The sequence below is a fragment of the Cannabis sativa genome, chromosome 1, assembly GCF_029168945.1.
Source record: "Cannabis sativa cultivar Pink pepper isolate KNU-18-1 chromosome 1, ASM2916894v1, whole genome shotgun sequence".
Classification (NCBI taxonomy): domain Eukaryota; kingdom Viridiplantae; phylum Streptophyta; class Magnoliopsida; order Rosales; family Cannabaceae; genus Cannabis; species Cannabis sativa.
The window spans coordinates 47,477,233-47,499,955 of record NC_083601.1 but is presented as its reverse complement, the minus strand read 5'-3'; the positions used below and the strand labels follow the sequence as shown (position 1 = coordinate 47,499,955).

At 32.6% G+C, this 22,723-nt stretch overlaps 2 protein-coding genes across 4 annotated transcripts; both read left to right on the top strand.

The window, feature by feature from the left end:
- Nucleotides 1–1,442: 1,442 nt before the first annotated feature.
- Nucleotides 1,443–2,763, top strand: LOC115707933 (BURP domain-containing protein BNM2A). Its single transcript, XM_030636039.2, has 2 exons — nucleotides 1,443–1,690; nucleotides 1,768–2,763. Exons 1-2 carry the CDS (start codon nucleotides 1,625–1,627, stop codon nucleotides 2,626–2,628), a joined length of 927 nt encoding a protein of 308 aa, XP_030491899.2. The 5' UTR covers nucleotides 1,443–1,624; the 3' UTR covers nucleotides 2,629–2,763.
- A 4,309-nt stretch (nucleotides 2,764–7,072) lies between these two features.
- On the top strand, nucleotides 7,073–19,908 carry LOC115707932 (ABC transporter C family member 13). Of its 3 annotated transcripts, XR_009688656.1 has the most exons (37): nucleotides 7,073–7,351; nucleotides 7,727–7,770; nucleotides 7,877–7,964; nucleotides 8,061–8,216; nucleotides 8,316–8,447; nucleotides 8,701–8,801; nucleotides 8,887–8,950; nucleotides 9,142–9,393; nucleotides 9,868–9,937; nucleotides 10,272–10,332; nucleotides 10,681–10,768; nucleotides 11,213–11,331; nucleotides 11,687–11,784; nucleotides 12,249–12,315; nucleotides 12,749–12,866; nucleotides 12,973–13,089; nucleotides 13,245–13,325; nucleotides 13,410–13,664; nucleotides 13,842–13,943; nucleotides 14,044–14,111; nucleotides 14,326–14,457; nucleotides 14,552–14,699; nucleotides 15,106–15,389; nucleotides 15,497–15,656; nucleotides 15,872–16,047; nucleotides 16,135–16,246; nucleotides 16,346–16,399; nucleotides 16,624–16,746; nucleotides 17,337–17,435; nucleotides 17,769–17,861; nucleotides 17,978–18,088; nucleotides 18,160–18,321; nucleotides 18,425–18,612; nucleotides 18,738–18,927; nucleotides 19,139–19,306; nucleotides 19,428–19,577; nucleotides 19,822–19,908. XR_009688656.1 is itself a non-coding variant. In XM_030636036.2 (36 exons), the coding sequence occupies exons 1-36, from the start codon at nucleotides 7,304–7,306 to the stop codon at nucleotides 19,506–19,508; spliced, it is 4,410 nt and encodes a 1,469-aa protein (XP_030491896.2). In that variant the 5' UTR covers nucleotides 7,073–7,303; the 3' UTR covers nucleotides 19,509–19,908. The 3 variants fall into 3 exon arrangements, 2 of the variants coding, with proteins under 2 accessions (XP_030491896.2, XP_060974395.1); XM_030636036.2 differs by having other exon boundaries at nucleotides 19,428–19,908; XM_061118412.1 differs by lacking the exons at nucleotides 7,073–7,351; nucleotides 7,727–7,770; nucleotides 7,877–7,964; nucleotides 8,061–8,216; nucleotides 8,316–8,447 and having other exon boundaries at nucleotides 8,488–8,801; nucleotides 9,212–9,393; nucleotides 19,428–19,908.
- Nucleotides 19,909–22,723: the final 2,815 nt, after the last annotated feature.

Below are 22,723 nucleotides of genomic sequence, written 5' to 3'. Positions count from 1 at the left end.
TCTCTAATTTTTACTATTTTTCACTAAAATGTGTTAAAACCTCTCTGAATGACTCCAAATGCATAATTAATCTTTCAATATCCTAAAAGATTAAAATCACAATAATCAATAATTTAAAAAAATCAATCTAAGAGTATTATACAAATGAGACAAATATGTACTTCTCAAGCAGAAAAGAAACAATTTTTATTTTTAATTTTTTATGGAAGTGTTGGATTGCTCTTTTATACCTGTCAAAGTCAAAGCATTTATCTTTTCCTAATGAATTAGGATCTTTATTAAAAATTATTGTTAGTTTACTTATAAATTTGTTGTGCATGCAATTAAAATTTAAAATGTTTTTTTATCTTTGCAATTGATGTATTTATTTTCTTAAAAAAATAAATAGAAAATTAATAACCGCATTTAAAAAAAAAATAAAAAAATAAAATAATAATATATTCAACTTTTATGTTTAAAAGATTCAAAAACAATTTTTCCTTTTGAAACCAAAGATCCATCTAAATATATCCTATTTATAATAAAATAAAAATTATTTGGCATCTTTAACAAATGATCTTATATAATTACTAAAAGACAGAAAGATGATGAAATTTACTATTATATTATTTCATGGTGGAAGAGTTGATAAGATTCGTATCCCATTTTGGTCTCACTTCAAATTAATTAAAACAATAATTGACACGTGAAAATCACTATATACTATATTGTTTTCATTCAATTATTTCAAAAAATGTGTATATGTACAACGTAGCCACAACATTTCATAATAAAAAATCGAAAAATATGTTTGTGAAAATATCCCAAGTTTAATATATAAAATTATGTGGACACTTGCAATATATAAGAAACTATAGTGTTTATTGGACCACATTCAATAGGCCTATCCAGATCTGATCCAACTATATATTGGATGATAGATTTTATCATCCGATCCGATCCAATTAATTTTAGTTATCCAATCGATCCAACATCTATTGGATGTTGGATTGGATCGGTTCTATCCATTGGATGTATTTCTTATATATTTATTGGTTTAATTTTAGTTTATCTAATATTTTAGACCTAACTTTTTTTAGAACGGATCGGATCCATCAAATATTTTAGGTCCAGTATGTATTAGATTAGACTGGATTCATCCAATCCAAGAAAAAAAAAGTAAAATTTTAATATTAATTTTCATAAATACATATAGAATTTATATATAACAATATAAAACCTAATTACTCATCTAAAATAAATAAAAATACTAATTAATTTGATTGGATGTTGGATGTATTGGATTTTTGGACACCCCATCCACCATCCGATCCGATCCAATTGGATATTTGAAAATAACATCCAATCCGATCCGATCACAATCAGATATCCAATGTATGTCGGTCGGTTGTAATTGGATCGGTCAGTTTTCATTGAATTGGATCGATTTATGCACACCCCTTACTATAAAATTAATTATAGTGACATGACATGGTCCTACAATGTTGATATATAATATTTATTTGAAAAATAAAAGATTTTTGTACTCATCATTTCACTTCTACTTGCTATATTTGTTTGTTTATTTGAGAAATTAAGATAGACTAAAGTTTTAGGAGAAGTTTCAACTAGAGAGAAGAAAAACATGGGTACTTTTGGAGTAGTTATTGCTTCTAGGAATTTCTTAATAATTCACTTACTATTTTTCGAGGTAATGTTCTACAAATTAAAATCCATTTTTTCATTTCATTAATTATATATGTATATATTGATGTAATGTTTTTGCAGCTTGGTTATGGGAGTCATCATGATCATCATGAATCAATGTCCATGATGAGTAGAAAATACATACAACTTCCAAGCGAAAGCAATATTGGCAATAAGATTGAAGAAAAAGCAAAAACACAACATGTTCAAGCTCATGACCACATGATGTCTCACATGGAAAAAATGGATCCAAATTTAATGATTTTCTTCACCACAAATGACCTTAAAGTAGGCAAAACAATGCCCATTTACTTTCCCAAGAAAGATCCTTCAACTACACCACCACGCTTGTTGCCTTTACAAGAAGCATCATCCATACCCTTTTCACTAAATCACCTTCCTTACCTTCTCAACCGTTTCTCTTTCACCCCACAATCTCCCCAAGGTAGTGCCATGGAAGACACCCTAAAGCAGTGTGAGTCTAGATCCATCATAGGAGAAACCAAAACGTGTGCTACTTCTCTAGAATCCATGCTCGATTTTGCACGTGGCGCGTTCGGATTAGAGGATGAGATTAGTGTTGTCACAACTACTCACTTGACCAATTTGAGAGTGTCCCTTCAAAACTACACCATTTTGGATGAGCCTAAACAGATATTGGGTCCTCATAAGATGATGGTGGCTTGTCACACCATGCCTTATCCTTATTTAGTGTACTATTGTCATTACCAAGTTAGTGAAAACAGGGTGTATAAGATCTTATTGGGTGGTGAAAATGGAGACAAGGTTGAAGCTATTGCTGTTTGTCATATGGATACTTCTCAGTGGAGTCGTAACCATGTGTCATTTAGTGTCCTAGGAATTGAACCTGGTACTTTACCAGTTTGCCATTACTTCCCTGAACAGAATCTTGTTTGGATTCCAAAATCCAAATACATCTAGTAATCTTAGGGGATGGACCTATATGTTAATTGTACTAGTATGCATGTTAGTTGCCTAGTACAATGGTTATGTTTGTGTTTTTCCCTATGTTATATGTCAATATGAAATAAAGATGATCATCCTTAAATTTTCTAATAGTTGATCTTTGATTTGTTCTAATGTCATTGCAAGTAGTACTTTGTGTTCATACAACCAATCACCATGGTGGCTAGGGAAGAGGTTTTACAAAGTGGGTAGAGAGTGTGAAGAATTGAAAGCGGCCATTTTTGTTTTGAAAGTTTGGTTGTGGAGAACATTTTTTTTTTTTGAATAGAGTGGAAACTTTATTAATCAATGAGCTTGATCGATAAAATTTCAACAGAAGCATCACTTTTATTAAACTGAGGAACTGACAAAAAATAAGAGCTACGAGCAACATAATAACAACTAAAATCATCACCACACATCCACTTTCTTTAACCATATCTTGTTTGGTGTAGTTGTAATGATGTTTTGTTGGTATTTCTTTTTTGTCTTAAGATTAAGAGTTTGAATCTCATCAAGATCTCTTTTAAACAAAATTATACTTGACCATTTAAAAGGTTAATTTGCTTTCCTACAAACTTGATCTGACTAAGACTTGTGTCTAAGGCACACCCAAACTCTGGGCCCAAAACATATATAGGCTCTAAAAAAAGTATTATTTGTAGAATTTTGTGAATTAGGCTTGTCCAAGCCCATACGTGTAGTGTAAGGTGTTGAGAAAGTAATTGAGAAAGAAAATATTTGAAAAGCAACTCCATCTCTCCATTACACTATGTTTTGTAGGAAAGATTTTTGAGTGAAGGAGAGGGATGGAAGGAAAGAGTTGGAAATAGAGAATAAATCACGTGTTTGGTTGGGAAAAAGAAGAAGAGAGATGAAAGATAGAAAAATACATTTTTCCTCCAAATGCATAAAATTTAATCGTTCCAAAAGTGGAAGGAAAGTAGAAAATAACAAAATAAGTATGCTAGTAGAACTTGTAATTTTACTGCCCATAATATGGTTAATTGAGTTTTATTCACAAGTTGTATGGTACTATTCCGGTTGCTTCGGTTCCAGTAGACTTTTTATGTAATGATCGAGAGGTCTAGTTTGTTTAATTAATGGTACGAACACGCTTATTTTCAACAAAAAAAATTTCTAAATCACCCTCATAACAAATAAATAATTATCTTTTCATCCTTCTAATTTTACTTTTAATACTAAACAACACGAAGGATATACTCTCCATCTTTTTTAAACTCTCCCTCCTTTCCTAATTTCCTTCTCTCTAACCAATCATAGTGTTAGCTCTCTTTCTCTTATATCTCCATCTTCAAATATATTGTTAGGCCCATTATTTTTAAGGGCCTGTTCTGATGGTACCTAGGGGGTTCTTGGTTATGTGGGGGCACACATGATCCACTAAATTTATTACAAATTATATTTTATATAAAAAAATTGATTATTTTTACTTTTGCCTCAATAAAATATTTATCTTTATATAATTGTATTTCCAATCAAGAGAATGAGGTATGGAGTCTTTAGAGTTGGCACGTGATCCTAAATTTTTTTTTTTTAACCAATAAAATTAATTTTTATTAAATCAAATCAGCTACCAAAATAATCCAAATTTATTTAAAATTGAAGAGAGGTGAAGAATGAATGAGCATTCACGTGTTTATATTCAAGACAAAAAAAAAACATGTCACTTTTTTTTTTTTTTGAATTTTGATATGTGTTAAATCATGTCTTTTGAACTTTGAAGACCGTTAAAAATTCTTCCTGAACTATTGAATGAAATTGGACAAAAATCTTTAAATCTAACAATCTTAATATCTGCATTTGTTAACATTCAGAAAACAAAGATTGTAATGAAAAGAATACATGCTTATATATGGCCATGCTATTTTTGCTTTTCTTTCTTGTGCCCAAAGGTGAGTGGATTTTTGATGTGTAGCGCATGCAACAACTACAAACAACACTGCTAAAAGCAAAAGTTTCTTATCAATATTCTTGGAGATTGGGACTTTGGAATTATCTTATATTTCTTCCCATTCCATCTTTTTCTTTTCTATAAAAGTGAAAAAGCTGATATTTAGAAAAGTTTTTTTTTTTTCTTTGAATGGAAAGAAAGCCATAATAAAACTATTTTAAAGTAATATGAACATTGAATGAATTTATAAAACAATGTTGACAATTTTTGTGCTTATATCTTTATCTTAATTACCTTTAAGTTTTGTAATTTAAACTATGTTTGGTAGAGGGGAGGGTAAGTGAGAGGGAGAGGGATAGAGGAATTGATGAAATTTTGGAAGAGAGAGAAGGAAAGGGAGTAATTGATAGGTTCTTTTCCTTCAAATACATAATTTCTACCCCTTTCAAAAATGAAGGAATTGAAGAAAAAAAAAATGTATAAAATAACTTTTTTACCCTTCAAAATAAAATATATAATTGTATTAAAAATAATAAAATAATAATTTTAATATTTGTTTTACTATCCATTCTTCCAACGTTACTTTTTATATCAAACAACACGAACGAGAGTAACTATCTTTTCTATCCTTTCAAAACTCTCTATCTATCCTAGTCTCCTTCATTCTTACCAAACATAATCTTAATTAAAGAAAAATAAAAACCCTTTACATTTCTATATATTTGTTTTTTCTTTTTTTGAAAGACTATATATTTGTTTTTTTTCTTTAAATAAAAGAAAATAATCATTAAGCCAACGCTAAAATAATCTAAAGACTTACATAAACTCAAATAAACCCGACCACCAAACTCTTGCATCATCAAGAGAAAGTTTGCTAAGGTTATGAGCTATAGAGTTCGCATAACAATTACAAAACAAAAACATAGAAATATTAAGCTTATCACAAACTAAATAAATATCTTGTAAAACCAACCATAATCCGCTAGACAAGCCTCTATTTTATTTACGAGTTTTGTAACAATTTGACAATCCGTCTCCACCTCAATATTATGATATCTAAAACGAGAGTACAATTGCAATCCAACCAGCATAGCCATAGCTTCGACGACAGATATAGCTAAAAGACCCACCACTAGGGTCGTTGCAGACACCATACAACGTCTTATAAAGTTCCGAATAATTGCTCCAAAACCTATACAACAGTCAGAAGGTCGCTACCCAACATCAATATTAAGTTTGAACCACCCTTCAGTTGGAGGAGATCACGGTGCCTCCGGGGGCCGACCAGTCGAACTAACAGCCGAAACATGACCAGAAGTCACACATCCAATTCTCACTTAAGCTTCTTGATAGGTTGGAGCAAACAAAAAGGCCCAATTCAATGCACCTTCGATATCAAGAAGCTTTTGGTCACGAACCCAGACGATACCAAATGTACCAAAGAAGAACTAAGAGTCGCTCTATCTCATCTATACGAAGAATAAATTCATGTTCTCAGAGGAAAGAGAGAAGGTCAACTTGAGGCAACTCTTTAGATGTAAGAGCAAAATCCATTAGCTTAACTATGGAAACAAAACTTGTACAACCTCAAAGTACATGAAATGAAGCTTCGTTTTCTATCCCGCAAACTGAAAAACTAAACTATATTTTTATTTTTCATAAGCATTGTTATTAAATATATATATAAAAATACAACATGAATAAGAAAAATTATAAAAATTATCGCATAATTTTACAATATCATATTATTTTAACAAAGAATAAAACAAAAATAGTATACAGTTTGAAGTGCTTGTAAGCATTTGCAGCTGGTTAAAGGAACTTGGTCCTTAGATAACTCTACTGATTTTTGGAGAGATCTTTGGAACCTTAAAATACCACATAAGGTTCGAAACTTCTTGTGGAGAGCTGCATCAGGTTCTTTTCCAACATGCGTTCAATTAAAAAAATGTCATGTTCCCATTGGTACACACTACCCTTTGTGTCTTTCACATGACAAGACAATTTACCACGCTTTGGTTGGCTGTTCATTTAGAGTAGGTCTATGGTGGATATCGATAGCAGCATGGATGAAGAATTATGTAATTAGCTATTGGTTTTGCAGAATAGGGGCAGAGGTGGTGAAATGGAGGAAGCAACCGTGGTGAGTTGGGCGATTTGGTGAGTTGGTAACAGAAAAATTGGATTGCTACCAACATTGAGAATTTCACTTGATTAATAGAATTTTGCTCAAGAGAGGAAATACTAAAGTTTCTAAAAATTCTTCATAAAAAAACTAATTTCTCATCAAGAAAGTGATTTTTTTTTATCAAGAAACTAGTTTTTTTATAATAAAACTGGTTTTATTTATATATGAGTTTTAAAATTTTTTATTTATGATGATTTATCCTATATTTTTTTTAATTTTTATCTTAAATAATAATATATTTTGTGCAATTAAGTTTGCATGATATATATTAATTTTTTATTTCCTAAATAGCCCAATACATTTGCTATAAGGACAACTGTCAAAATATAATTGGTTTAGAGGAAACAACATGTTACAGCTGATTATTCCAATAAAATATAAGAAATATATCCATGCTGGAATTCTCTTAACACTTTTTGCGACAAGCTTTTACACGGTTATATATAAATATTTCCCACTCACACTCTCTCTGCCCAGACCGTTACTCTTCTGTCTCTCTCTCTTTCACTCTCACTCACAAACACCAACCAAACGAAGCAACCTCTGCCATGGAGATCAACGCTTTCAGCAACCTGTTTTGCCCTAATTCTCCTTCCGTACGTATCTTCTCTTCTATTTTCCTGTTTTTCATTTTCACTTTTCCCGCTTTATTTCTCTGCAAAATTTTCTCTTTATTTCTCTGTCCATGGAGATGAACGCTATATTTTCTCCTTTGAAAGCAGAGAAAACTCTAAAGAAACATTTGACAATGTCAAAACGAACGCTTTTTATACTGTTTCTTGTACTTGTCTCTGTTCAACTGCTCTATTCCTTACACTACACATGTAGAAGTAAGACATTTATGTATGAACGAGAGTTACGAGATCACACAAGATAATTTTCTATGATTGCAGAGATTAAGGAGTTTCTGTTTCTGTTTATTTTTTTCCTGATGTTAGATTGATGCTTTGTTTTGTAATTTTGGATTTCAGGTGTGGAATAAGGCCGGATTCTTCTCCAAATGTTTCGAACATATATATCCTTTTGGGTTTGACATTGTATAGATACGTAGTAAATTGTGTAAGTTCATAGAAAACTACATTCATTTTCAGTATGATTTGGTTTTCCTATGCAATCCATACTGTTTTAGGATTTGGGGCAAACTTTGTTACCGTCGTTTTGCTCGCTGTGCTTGGAATAACGCAAAGGAATGGCAGAAGACGTTGGAGGGTGTGTTTGTAGTATGATATTTGAAGACATAATATATATTTACATGTACTTGTATAGGCATTGCTCAGTATAATAATGGACTTTTAAATTTCTCAGATGAACCTTTCAGAGAAGCTTTTATTGTACTTACTTCCTGCCATTGAAGCATCTTTGACCTTTCTGGACATAGTTTTACTTTCAAAGAAAGCAATTCAGGGAGAGTTTATAGCATATCATGAATGGTTTTTCAGATGTTCTCATTTTGCAGTGTGGGTAAGCTTTTAACACTACAGCTTATTTCTTTGACGTTATAATATGTGTTGCGTGGTGATACATACGAGTAAGTCTTGACTCTTGATTTTGCATATGTAGGCAACTATCATACTGTTATCAAAGTGTGCCAACTACTGCTGCATCTTTAGTAACCAAATCTTGTGTTTCTGGTGGATTGTTAAACTGGTGCTTGGGATTCCCTATTTACTAACAACATATAATATAATCGAGGTATTCTTTCTTTTTTCTTTCTTCTACTTTAGTTTTTCCTGGCCATTAGATGGTTAATGAGGTTTGAGTATACAGTTTCAGCACAATATAGGATACTGTCATTGAACAGTAATCTTCGATTAAAGGCTGTTTCTGGCGTTTGGTGTCACTCTTCCTTTTACATTCTTCATCTTTGTTTTAATCAAAACATTTTTTCAGATATTTTTCTTTGGAAAGTTTAAAATACTAACTCACTGTAAGTTTTTCTTCATAGTTATTGATATGTCTCAAGGAAAGCTGTGTTGTTCTGTTGGATATTGTGTTTGGATTGTCCATTAACATTATCAGAGTAAAAAAGGGGTCTACCATGAGCAGGTTTTACTTGGTGAATCATTCTTTGTAATGTATAGAAGTAATTGTATGATTCACGCTTTATGATATTTCCATGTCTTATTTGCAGTTCAATGGAAGATCCACTACTTTCAGCTGATATGAACCTTGAGGAAGATTGCCATATGGACTCTGTAAGTTGCAGGAGCCATCTCTTTTTCCTTCTTCCCCTGTCCCCTCTCCACTTTTTATTGGGTGGGAGTTGAGGTGGGATTGATTTATTACTAACGTTAGTTATGTAGATTGTACTATAAATTGTGTAGGAAGTAAACACAAACGAAGACCCTCTAATCTTTCTGTTCTTATGGAACTTTGGTTTTTGAAGGGAAATACTGAGAGTTATTGGGATCTATTGACATTCAAATTGATTGCATCTGTAATGAGTCATGGTGCAGTAAAGCAGCTTGACTTTGTTGATTTGCTTCCACTTCCTGCTGATATGGATCCCATTTCCTGTCATGCTACATTGTTAACCTCTTGGCAATCACAGTTTAGTAATGGGCGCTCTAGTCCATCCCTGTTGAGGGCAATCTGTTCTGCATATGGATGGCCATATCTTCGTTTGGGCTTGTTAAAGGTATCTCAATGTATTTGGGCACCTCTGCCTTCTATAATTTAGACACGTTATCAACAAATGAAAACTTAATAGTTCTCTGGAATAGTTGGTTCTTGACTGCTGCTTTTAGTTACTACTTATTTTACTTTAGCATGTACAGAATGATTAGATTTATATTGGTTCGCCTATCTCTCACTTCTTGTTGTAAATGTTTTATAGATTCCCTGCAATTCTCTATTTTCTCACTCTACCAAATTTAGCTTCCTAACGTCTTATGCCAAAAAAGTTATAGAACCATTCACATGTATGAAATCTCAAAATACTTAGGTTGAGTTGCATGCTTCCTCTGTGTAGGTTGATGGTCGTCTAGTATAATTAGTTTTACAAAACTAACACAAAATAAAGCAAACTTTGTCATGAAAAAGAAGAAAGGGGAATAGAATATTACACAACCCATCAACTTTCTCCGGATGCTTAATAATGCTGGTTTTGCAGGTGCTTAACGATTGTGTTGGGTTTGCTGGACCAATGCTTCTTAATAAGCTAATTAAATTTCTTCAACAAGGTTTGTAACCCTTATTAATACTATCAAGTTGTTATTATTAAATCTTCTAGAAAAGTGTTTAAAGCTCTATTGGTTTCAGCAACTTCTTTTCTGATGCGCTGTGCTCACATATGCATTTTTGTTGGTAATTGACTGGTCTAGTTGTTAGGCATTTTTGCTGCAACTCTCACACATCTTGACATTACAATCAGCAATTTTATGGCATTAACAAAGCTTTCATACTTGTGCCCTTGTTATATTTATATGATATTATTGTATACCTACAGATCATTATCAACTTATATGTTAAAAATACCAACAACTTTTTTGCCTCTAATTTTATTTTCAATCTCAGGTTCAGGACAGTTGGACGGCTATGTTCTTGCACTGTCGTTGGGTCTCACATCAATCTTTAAGTAACAGTTTTTCTATGGCTCTAAAGGAAATTCTTTGTTTTTAACCTTGAAAATGTGGAGAACTAATTCAATTAGTCCAGAAATAGAAGTAAAGCTTCTCATTAAAAGCACTGCTAATCATTTCAAGTTGTAGCAATGCCTTGCATGTTATACAATTTGTTTTCCTTTCTGAAATCTATTTTTGTCTCTTAGCTTTATTTCTAACTATCATTCTCAATTGTTCACTTTACAACTTGCCTTTTGTTTTATTTCTATTTGTAAGATGACATCCATAATATATTGGCAGTGAATATTTGAAATTGTCTTGATGAGAGTAATTTAAAATATGTTGGACTTAATTTTTTGCAGATCCTTATTGGATACACAATATACCTTTCACCTTACCAAGCTTAGGCTGAAGCTACGTTCTGGTATTATGAGTATCATTTATCAGCAGGTATATTGTTTGTTTGACAATTCAATTATTTGTAGTTAGAAATTATATTTGAATCTACCTCCTCCCCTTTTTTGTTTATTTATTTGTTTTCTTTGTGTGTGTGGTTAATGTATTGATTGGATATTTTTGAATTTGTATTTATAGGCTCAAAACTTTGGAAGTCTTTTGAATTCATATGAAGTTTTATATGCACTCTATAATATGTGAATTTGTTGCTTGTTTTTTTTTTTTTTTTATATATATATATTAATGAAATTTTTCATTATTTTGGAAAAAGATAAGAAAAATGAAAAGAGAGAGTAGTCGCATGTTGTAAACTAATCAAAACTTGTGTTATAGCTGTTTGGAACTTCAACGAAATTAGTTTTATTTTACTTCTCAATTTTATCGTTTTTGCATATCATGATTTTCGGGAATCTGATTACATTAATATTATTCTTTCAGTGTCTATGCATCAACCAAGCAGCCCGGTCAAAATTCTCTGAGGGTGAAATTCAGACATTCATGTCTATAGATGTTGATCGAACTATCAACTTGTGTAGTAGTTTCCATGATTTGTGGAGGTAGCACTCCTTGCTTATCTGCATATAGTTAATTACTTATTCTTTTTTTGCAAAACTTACTTTTAATTATTAGTATTTATTTGAAGATGTTTTTTTTTTTCCTTTAGAAATAAGTAGGTACCAAGTTGATTCTACAGAGATTATTTTTAGAATTGCATGAAATTCATATTTGCCTGGAATTTGCTCTCAGAAATATAGCCATCCCTACCCCCTCACGTCATTCCGAGAATCCTCTTATCCATTCTCATTTGATCACAGCCTGGGAGCAAGTAAAAATAGATTTGTTACATTTGATAAGCATTTTATTGTGCATTTTTCTCCGTAGTTTGGTTACTAGTTTTTGTGAATGTTTCAGCTTGCCTTTTCAAATTGGAGTGGCCTTATTCCTTTTGTATACACAAGTCAAATTTGCATTTGTTTCTGGGATTGCTATTACCATCGCATTGATACCAGGTATTTATTTTCATCTTACCTAATTTTTGGTGGCACACAGGTACAGTAATGAGCAGATTTTCTTTCTTTCCTTTGTATATTTGAATAAATTTTCTGTACTCATTTACGGATGAAAGCCCCTATATGGAAGTACTACTAAATAGAAGATAATGGTGATACATTAAACCATTCATGCTAAGGACCAGGTTAACTTTGGTGCAAATTTTTGGTTATCTTTTTTAGACATATAAATATATATTTGCATTGCCTGCGTACTTCCAATTTTTGATTGAGCTAGTTTAATCAAACTAGAAATAATGAATTTTAGAGCATTGTAAATTATAAACTGTCAGATTATGTGGACGGGAAGGTAGCTGAAACTATGTTATTCAAATGTTCAACTCTCATGCATGATACATATGATGTTGTTATGCCTTTTATTTTAAGAGGACTCGTATTAAAAGCTTGAAATTTCTTGTTTGCAGTTAATAAGTGGATATCTAAATTGATTGCAAGGGCTAGTGAGAAAATGATGAAGCAAAAGGATGAAAGGTATGCTCATTTTCCTTTCTGGTATAGTAAGTTGAAGTGTGTTCTCATCATGCTTTGTTAAATATTATTTTTTCATTCATGACATGAGCAGCAGGTTGGGGAGAGCCGATATTCTATTGTGAAAGTTTTTGTTTCTTGAAGTAAATAGAGCAAAAGAAAAAAAATAATTCTTGAAGTACAATCTTTCTTTTCTTTGTTCTTCACCTACTTTTGATCCATCCTTTAGGTTTTTTTGGTTGTCCCCTTATGTCTGGAATAAAATGCTTATGCAAATCAGAAGTGTGGCTGAATTGCTGACAAAGACCTTGTCCTGGCTAGCTGATTTATTTTTAGCAAAATTTAGAGAAATATAATAACTATAACAACAACATTTTTAATTAGTAATATTTACTATTTTAAACAATAAGTAGCATTTTTTTTTTGTTTTGGCCAGGATTAGGAGAACAGGTGAACTTTTGACATATATTCGCACTCTAAAGATGTATGGCTGGGAGCTTCTTTTCTCTAACTGGTTGATGGAAACAAGAACTTTGGAAGTGATGCACCTAAGCGTATGATGTTTACTTTTGGAGTGTCTTAAGGGTTATACAATCTACGGGATTTTTTATGAATACCTTGAGTAAGTTTTTAACAATAATATTTTATCTGTATCACTAGACACGGAAGTACTTGGATGCATGGTGTGTATTTTTTTGGGCTACAACACCAATCCTGTTCTCTCTTTTCACATTTGGGCTCGTTGCATTAATGGGTCATCAACTTGATGCTGCAATGGTATTCTAAATTTTCCTTCAAGCAAGTATACTAGATTACTACTTCTCTGGTTCGCTTAATTTCATTTGCATCATATCTTCTTTTTCAATTTCTGTTCTTTGGTTTATCTTTAATAAAAAAGTAGAGTATGTCATTTATATTGATCTCTTATGCAGGTCTTCACCTGTCTTGCTCTCTTTAATACTTTAATTTCACCTCTTAACTCCTTCCCATGGGTTATCAATGGCTTGATAGATGTAAGTACTCTGAATTTATTATTTCTGGGAGTTTGCATTTTAAAACGATTGATTTAAAATCATGATCTTGTTACCTTTTCTCAGGTCATCATATCTACCAGACGGTTGAGCCAGTTTTTATCTTCCTTTGAAAGCAAGTCCAAAGAGGAAACAACAGATGATTCTATCCCACAGTTACAGCTGAATAACCAGTCTAAATATGCCCTTGAAAATATGGCTGTTTTCTTCCACAGTGCATCTTGTGCTTACTCAATCAATGATAAGGAGGAATGGAATTTGGTCTTGTATAATGTGAGTCTAGGTCTTCCTAGGGGTTCGTATATTGCAGTTATTGGAGAGGTCAGAATTTACTTTACAACACATTTTTATTTATCAATCCTCTATCATGTTTGATGCCTTATTTACAAAGAGTTTTGGTAAATTCATAATGTAAGCTTTTAGCTTAGGTAACAGTTTCTCTCTTAATTCAAATTCTATTGAATTCACCCTTCTGTCAACTTACTTGAATATGGTCAGGTTGGTTCAAGTAAATCATCCTTTCTGAATTCAATTTTGGGAGAAACACAGCTGGTCTGTGGTTCAATACAGTCGAGAGGATCTATTGCATATGTACCGCAGGTTTATAAGCTAGTCATAGCTCTAAAGATACTTGGTTTATTTGCTTTCTTTTGGGGACAAATCTCTTTCTTGCTAATATTTTTTTTTGCTTGAATTGTAGGTTCCTTGGATTCAATCTGGTACTATTCGTGATAACATATTGTTTGGGAAGGATTATAATCGAAAAAGGTTTTTTATCAACAACTCAAAACTCTCTACTTTCTTCTTGATTACATTATGCTGACCATTTCTCAATATTGAAAGTGTGATTCTTATTTAAACTCATGTACTGTATATTTGAAATATTCACTATGTTTATCTTGAAAGGGCATGGCTTTTTTTTTTTTTTTTTTTTTTTAAATTGCCAGTTAATTCTTTTCATTTTTTTTTAAATTTTGAGTAGATACTCGGACACGTTATGGGCATGTGCGCTGGACATTGATATTTCACTGATGGACGGAGGTGACATGGCTTATATTGGAGAAAAAGGAGTGAATTTGTCAGGTGGACAAAGAGCTCGGCTTGCTTTGGCAAGGTACAATATGTTACGATATACCCAATGCAGCTACCTTCCAACCAGCTTTAATTGCTTTCTTTCTTTGATTCTTATATTTTTTTGTTCAATACAGGGCTATGTATCATGACTCAGATATCATTATGCTTGATGATGTCCTTAGTGCGGTTGACGCTCAGGTTGCTAGGTGGATTTTGTATAATGGTATTCTGGGTCCTCTTATGAAACATCAGACCCGTGTGCTTTGTACTCATAATGTTCAGGTCATTTTTATGAATCCTCTTGACTCTTCTAGCTGTTTATTTGTGTCAAAAACAAGTGCCTTTAGATTGAATTTATGAAAAGAATGGTGACCATTTTCAAGTATTCTTCACGTCATCTGAAATTTGCTTGGCAAAATTAAGAGTGAAGTACAGGGTTATCATTAGTATATACTATGTACATAACAGGAAAATATATATCAATAGCAATAACATAAGAATTTTGTCTGCTGCATATATGTTTCTCACCAATCAATTGTGAAATATGACTAAACTTGGTTTTGATTAAAACTATTGGGGAATTTACTCTATGAGGCACTAGTTTAACCTTATTTTGTTTGGAAAATGAGTCACATTTCTATTTCTTCTCATAAATTGATATTTTTATTTCTACATCTCCACTTTGCAGGCAATATCTTCTGCTGACATGATTATTTTGATGGATAAAGGACATGTGAAGTGGGTAGGAAGTTCCGCTGATTTGGCAGCGTCATCTTATGCAGCTTTCTCTCCCCTGAATGAACTTGATACGATAACACACATAAGCGGACAAGAAGGTAGCACGGGCACTTGTACTGAAGGGAAACAGAAGCTTATTTTAGAACAAAATATTGTGTCTGCTTCAGAGGAAGCTCAAGAAATCATCGAAGATGAGGTGCGAAAAGAGGGCAGAGTTGAAATTATTGTCTACAAGTGGGTAAAATGTTTGCGTGTCAAAATTTCATATATTGGATATTATTTGAATTTGGGATTTGTGGTTGCACATTTTCATTATTTTTTTGGTAACCTCAAAATTGCAGGAAATATGCTGCATTCTCTGGTTGGTTAATAACAATTATAATATGTGTATCAGCAATACTGATGCAAGCTTCCCGTAATGGAAATGATTTGTGGCTTTCTTATTGGGTCGATACAACAAGTGGCGCACATCATAAAGAATATTCCACATCCTTCTACCTGGTAATGAGCTTTTTTGTGGACACATGTAACTAAATCTTGGCAGCATCTTCATATCTTTACAGTCCATAGAGCCACAATACATTGAAAGTACTGCTTTAGTTTTGGCACACAATTTATTAGAACAATTAAATAGGTGACTTTACATTATTCATGTTTTCTTATGATAGCATGAAAAAACTTGAGATCTGTTTTCTATTGCCATGGGGTTAATGCAGGCTATACTCTGCATCTTTTGTGTCATAAATTCTTGTCTTACATTGGTGAGAGCATTCTCATTTGCTTTTGGCGGCTTAAGATCAGCAGTTAAGGTGCACAATACGTTGCTCAAAAAGCTTATCAATGCGCCTGTTCATTTCTTTGATCAGACACCAAGTGGAAGAATATTGAACAGGTTATTCGTTGATGCATTTACGGTATTTTTCATAGATTTTTATTATTTTTTTTCTCTGTTATTTACATATTTTTATTTGTTATGTAGGCTGTCTTCAGATCTTTATACAATCGATGATTCCCTTCCATTCATTCTCAACATTCTTCTAGCCAATTTTGTTGGCCTGCTAGGAATTGCAGCGGTTTTGTCATATGTACAGGTATTTATTATTTAGCGGATAGAGCTTTCTTTAATTCCTTTATTCTGGAACTCAACTGTCCTACTTAAAATGTTCTAAAAGGTTTGTTTCTACCTTTAGGTTTTCTTTCTGCTTTTGCTACTGCCATTTTGGTTCATCTACAGCAAACTTCAGGTATCTCTTTCTTTTTTTCCATTTTGAACTTTTCTGTGGCTTCATTTCCAATGCCAATTGTTCAAGAAAATGTAGTAAATATGTGAGGTGTGAGCTAGAATTGAAAGTACATTGGTATAAAAGAGTAAAAGAATGTGACAAAGAACCTTTCAAATTTTTATCTCCATCTTGGTGGTAGATATATAATAAAGTGAAAGATGTCTACTAAGTAAAGTATTCTTCAGTTTTTCTACAGGTCAACATCAAGGGAACTGCGAAGGCTGGACAGTGTTTCTCGATCTCCCATATACGCAACTTTCTCAGAGACACTTGATGGATCATCTACAATAAGGGCATTCAAGTCTGAGGTAGATAGTTGGATTTGAGTGGCTATAAGCACCACTCCATGATGATTTTTTTTTCTTTTCTTTTTAATACATATTCAAGCCCAGCTCTTTGGGAAGTCATATGGGATCAGGCCAGTTTGTGGATATTGAGCTTTAGGTTTATGATACTTTAGGATCAGATTTTGCACATAAAATGTGGAGTCCTTTTTGACAAACAATATATTTAGAGATAGTTAAGCCTTCTCTATAAAAGTCTGGAAATAGTTTGTAAATTAGATTTGAGGATTATATTTATATCCCATTCTTGGTGAAAATAAAGGAAAACGATGGAGTGGGCGTTATTAAAAATAGTTGGCTCTTGGAGACACTATCATTTTAACATAGATGTAGAAAAACATACCAGTGAAAAGAAACACCCAACTGTTTCTGTTTACATGAAATGCATATTCAAGATTTATACTCTTCTCGTTTAGTAGACAGTTATTTTCTTATAATAGTCCTTCAAGACCAGGCTTGATCCTGTTTTAAATTTTCTAATTGTATTTGTTGATGAATATTTTTTCCCTGGAACTTGAAGCTGATCAAATTTACGTACAAATATTTTTTGGCAGGAGTACTTTTTGGAAAAATTTATGAAACACGTTATGTTGTATCAGAAAACTTCCTACACAGAATTAACAGCAAGTTTGTGGCTTTCTCTGCGGCTTCAGGTGTGTCTCAGACTCTCAGGATTTGTTTGACACAAAACAACTATAGTAATTTACTATTCAACTATTGTCCCATCCTATACTTGGGATCTGAATAACAACAAATGCATTTTTTTTAATGTTTAGATATATATTTTTAGGATGTATATATATTATCAGAGTTTAATGGTAGGCTGATTTCTGGATAGACAAATAAACTTCTAGGTGAAGCCGCGACGATTGAGTGAGAAAACACTGTTTATTTTTTATTTGTATACATAGATACATGCATTGGATGGTTCATTATGATATACAGAAGCCGCTCAATATTTTACTGACTTGTGATATATTTTAAAGTTGTTGGCAGCATTTGTCATCTCATTTGTTGCCATCATGGCTGTTATTGGATCATCTGGAAATTTACCAATTAGTTTTGGCACACCAGGGCTGGTAATTTTGCTTATCTCCAAACTCCTATTTAATTTCTCTTTGACCCCTCTCAATCATACTATTATTTTCTTACCCAAAGCCCAAATATTGAGTTGGTGCATTGTCTATTTTCACAGGTAGGACTGGCTCTCTCTTATGCCTCTCCAGTTGTATCTTTGCTGGGCAGTTTTTTAACAAGCTTCACTGAAACAGAAAAGGAAATGGTTTCTGTTGAAAGAGCTCTTGAGGTATTAAGATACACTTCTTTAAATAATTTAAAGTATCCAACTGTTGACTTACGTGTTCATAATTATGACAGTATATGAACATCCCTGAAGAAAGGTTAGATGGGAACCATTCCTTAAGTCCTAATTGGCCATACCAAGGACAGATAGAATTTCATAATGTTACCTTGAGATATATGCCATCTTTGCCGGCAGCGCTTCATGATGTTAGTTTTACCATATGTGGTGGTATGCAGGTAGGTACCCTATCCATCCTAGTGAAAGTTCTATGTTTAAACATTGAGGTCCAAGAACATATAGTAGAAATATACCATGTATCTTGTTGATTGTGTTAATCAGGTGGGAATCATTGGGAGAACTGGTGCTGGAAAGTCTAGCATTTTGAATGCTCTTTTTCGCCTCAGCCCAATATGTACAGGATGTATTATTGTGGATGGAATTAACATAGGTGATGTTCCAGTTAGGGATCTTCGTGCTCATTTTGCTGTTGTTCCTCAGAGTCCATTTCTCTTTGAAGGATCATTAAGGTATTTTCATAAAGATTTTCAAGTTATATTTGTATCAGTGAACTCTTTAACTGATACAAATGTATTTGCTCAAATGGACTTCCTCAAAAAAAATTAGTCACTGTGTCTGTTTGTTCCAAAATTAGGGATAATCTAGATCCTTTCCATGTAAGTAATGACTCAGAGATTTGGAAGGCCCTAGAGAGATGTCATGTCAAAGAAGAAGTAGAAGCAGTAGGAGGGTTAGACATCCATGTAAAGGGATCTGGAATGTCATTTTCTGTTGGGCAACGGCAACTTCTTTGCCTTGCGCGTGCACATCTTAAGTCTTCAAAGGTAAGAGTTTTTTCTGACCGTGAGAAAATTTCAATAAAAGAATTATCATGCTCTTGGATTTACATATCATAAAGTTAGAATTTTTGTTCATCAAAACAAAAAAAGAAGATAAATTTGCGTTCACTGAAGTGGGAATAATTATATGTACTTGGGGGGAGTTTGAGTAATTTCTTGTATGTCATGAAGAAAAACTGACAGTCACGCTTTCCAGGTGTTGTGTTTGGATGAGTGCACGGCCAATGTTGACACTCAAACAGCCTCAATATTACAGAACACAATATCTAGTGAATTTAGAGGCACAACTGTAATTACTATAGCTCACCGCATTTCCACTGTCATGAACATGGACAGTATAATGGTTCTTGATCGTGGTATTTTGGTATGTTTATCTTTACTAACTAATTATGATTTTCGTATGCAATTTTCTGTTGCTAGTATTATTTTAATCACCAGCCAAAGGCTTACTTTCAATTTTTTTTTTGTGCTTTGATCTTTCATAGGTTGAACAAGGAAACCCACAAGATCTACTAAAAAATGATTTCTCTAGATTTTCAAGTTTTGCTAAAGCTTCTACAATGTGAGATGCAATGAATGAATGAATACAAGTTGCATCCATATGCTGGCTTCTTGCACCTTGCAGGTTTGACTTGGTACAGATCTTACTTGTCTTTGATGTGATTGGAGCTTGTTTTCCAATCATGTTAACTTAACTTATGTTATGATTAAAGCCACTAGTATGAACCCTAGAATTGACTAGCAATATAATCATCGTTCATTTGAATATTTTCTACGTTCTTTTAGGGGTTCAGATAACTGTCCTACATTGTGATAGTACTAGCAAAAGTTACATGTAATTATGTAATAACCCCTTTCCAGTTGTTGTTGTTGTTGTAGTAGTTGTAAAATGATATTATTCCAGTGCCTAGGGATTCTCCACGTGGATATTTTGCCTACTTCTCTATTAAAAGCATTTTCATTCAAGGTAATCCTTATTAATTTATTTTTGTATTGGCTCATATTATACTAAAATGCAACATAAAACTTGTGGTCAGGATAGTCATAAGTTTGATTAAGAAAAATCATACATCACTTCCTATGTACTTGTGTGCTCATATATCGTTTTCAAGATATAAAAAACCAGTCTTGCCCATTATTATCAATTATAAAACCAGTTTTTCCCAGTCTATATACGTTTTGGATCTAGTGGTTAGTAAAGAATAGTGATGTGCCTTTCGTATGTGGCCAGTGCTAGTGCAGTAAACTGTAGCTAACTGTCCCATGCTCTCAAGTTGTCTAGAGTGGCAGTATAAATCATATGTCAAAATTTGTTTTCTTATTATCAGCTGTAATGCTCAACAGTACAAAAGGCTTCTACTTTTTATCACTTTGTCACCCACATTACCACACAAGAGAACGTTTCATATTTTATTTTTCCCCCCTCCCTGAAAATGACCTGTGAATTTTTCCACTATTTTCCTAGAAATGTATTTTAATCCTTGTGTGCCTCTATCAATGTCGGTTTGATTTTTGACATCACTTGTAGTATTAAGGGACCCTTTTTCCTTTTCTTTCTAGAGTGAGCAGTGTTTGGCCAGATAGAACAAACTAAAATAATCAATACTATACACAATCTGCATTCAATCTTTGAAAATTGAAAGCCATGAAATAGTGGCATATCAACTATGCAAATTATGCGGAAGCTGCTTTTGTATTATTATTGTTTTTTTTTTCTTTTCAAAATCTTCTTTGGGGTTGGGGAGAGATCAGTAGTCTCAGGAAACAGCATATACTGGCATTTGGCCACCAGTGGATTTGAAAGATATGACAGTGGAAAGTAAGCTATAAACCACCAGTTTTTTTATATATATGTATAATATATATATATTTATATAGGAACTAGAATGCCTACTTAGGAAAAATAGGACGCTGGGTATTATTCCCTTTGATCTTTTAAGATTAAACAATTTAGTATTGCATGTCGACATAGGATGATGATGATGATGATGATGGCCATCATCAGAAAAAAAAAAATCTCATCTTTAGAATCTGTTTCCTTGAAAGACAAATGTACCATATTGTTTTACAGCAGAGTAAATTCTTTCGAACAATACATGCTTTTCAATGAGTATATGATGATTTTAAACTTTAAAGGAGTCCACTTTTCTACTATAGCATAAACTTTGAGAACAAGAGTTTTATAGGCAACATTCTTGGACTATGGCATAGGTATTGTTCGTGTCCTCAGTCCATAGGTAATGCTGAATTAATTAAGCATGGTGCTCTGCTCTAATTGGAGTATAGGTTATTCCATATATTACAAGTTGGGAAGCATGTTGCACACCACTATATTTTAATCTCTGGTAAAGAATTCCATTAAAAGATAAGGGACTTTGCATGAAAAGATAACACTGGAAGAAAGTATTGAAAGTCTTTGCATCAATAAAGTTTTGAAGTGTGTCATCTGTGATATTACACATGATTTTGTGACATAGATAAAATATAATAGTGTGTAATATTTTTGGGAAGAGTGAGAAAGAGAAAGAGAGTTCTTTGGGACTTCTTTTAAATAATATATTGCAGTAATTTAAATTGGTTTATGTACTACTAGTGTTTGATTCTTCATAAAGATTACTTAACTTAATCAGTTGTCTACATACCACGCTTCATATCAATAATACTGGCTTAATAAAAACATATATAATATTAAATTTTAAGTGAGATCCCTTTGTTTATTCATTTGTACACGTGAAAGTAACGAAAGAATAATTGTGTGTGTGTGTGCATGGTGTACAAATTAAAGCCTAGATAATCACCACAGAAAATAGAAAATAAAAATGGAAAAGCACTAATACGTTGTACAAGTTCATGTCACTATTCTCTTCTACTACTACTACTACCCATGTTATTGTTGTTGTGGTCTCAGTATCTTTGGGAAACAAAAGCAAAGGGATGGGGACCTTGACACTTGTGAGGTAGGCCATTTAGCAGTGGAACTTTAAGTTTGACAGGTAGCTCGATTCTAAGGTAAATGCCTTTTCTTTTTCATATTATATTATTTTACTTTGTGATTCTGTTTTGTTATGATTTGTTCATTTAGTTCTTGAAAGGTTTAGAGACTTTTATTTTCTTTTGTACGTACGGTCGGTGCAGGTGTGGGGGACCAATAATATATATTTATATATATATATATAGAATGAGAGATAGAGAGAGAGAGAGAGAGAGAGAGAGATGTCTTATTGATGATAATTATGACACGTTAATGATCGATTAAGTTAAGTATGAGGACAATATAATCTGAGTTTCTTATTGGTAATAAGGTCTACAGATTCTCTCTTTTCACTTTATTCAGTGGAGCCAATTTTTGAGGTGCGGCTGCATCTTTTACAAATTGTGATTTATAATCCATCATAATATAATGTCCTCCCCTCCAAAAAAAAAAAGGTAATAAAATAAAATAACCTAAGAAAAACAAATGAAAATTAACACTATGGTTGGCAGCATGTTCTTCCTACCTTTTCTTTTTTGTCCACAAGCCATTTTCAGTTAACCTACTTAGCTTTGCTACTTTTTTTAGTCTAGCTAGTAGTATGTTTATCCATATACATACTTATATTTTAATGTATATAATTGTACGAAGACAACAATAATGAAGTTATATATATATATTTACTTAAGTTTCATGATCTCATTATTGTCAGTAAAGTAGACAACATCTCTTATATATTAAGAACTTTTATTTTAAAAAGGAAAAAATTAACCAAATTACAAATATGAATGTCTTGGGATTCAGTAAATA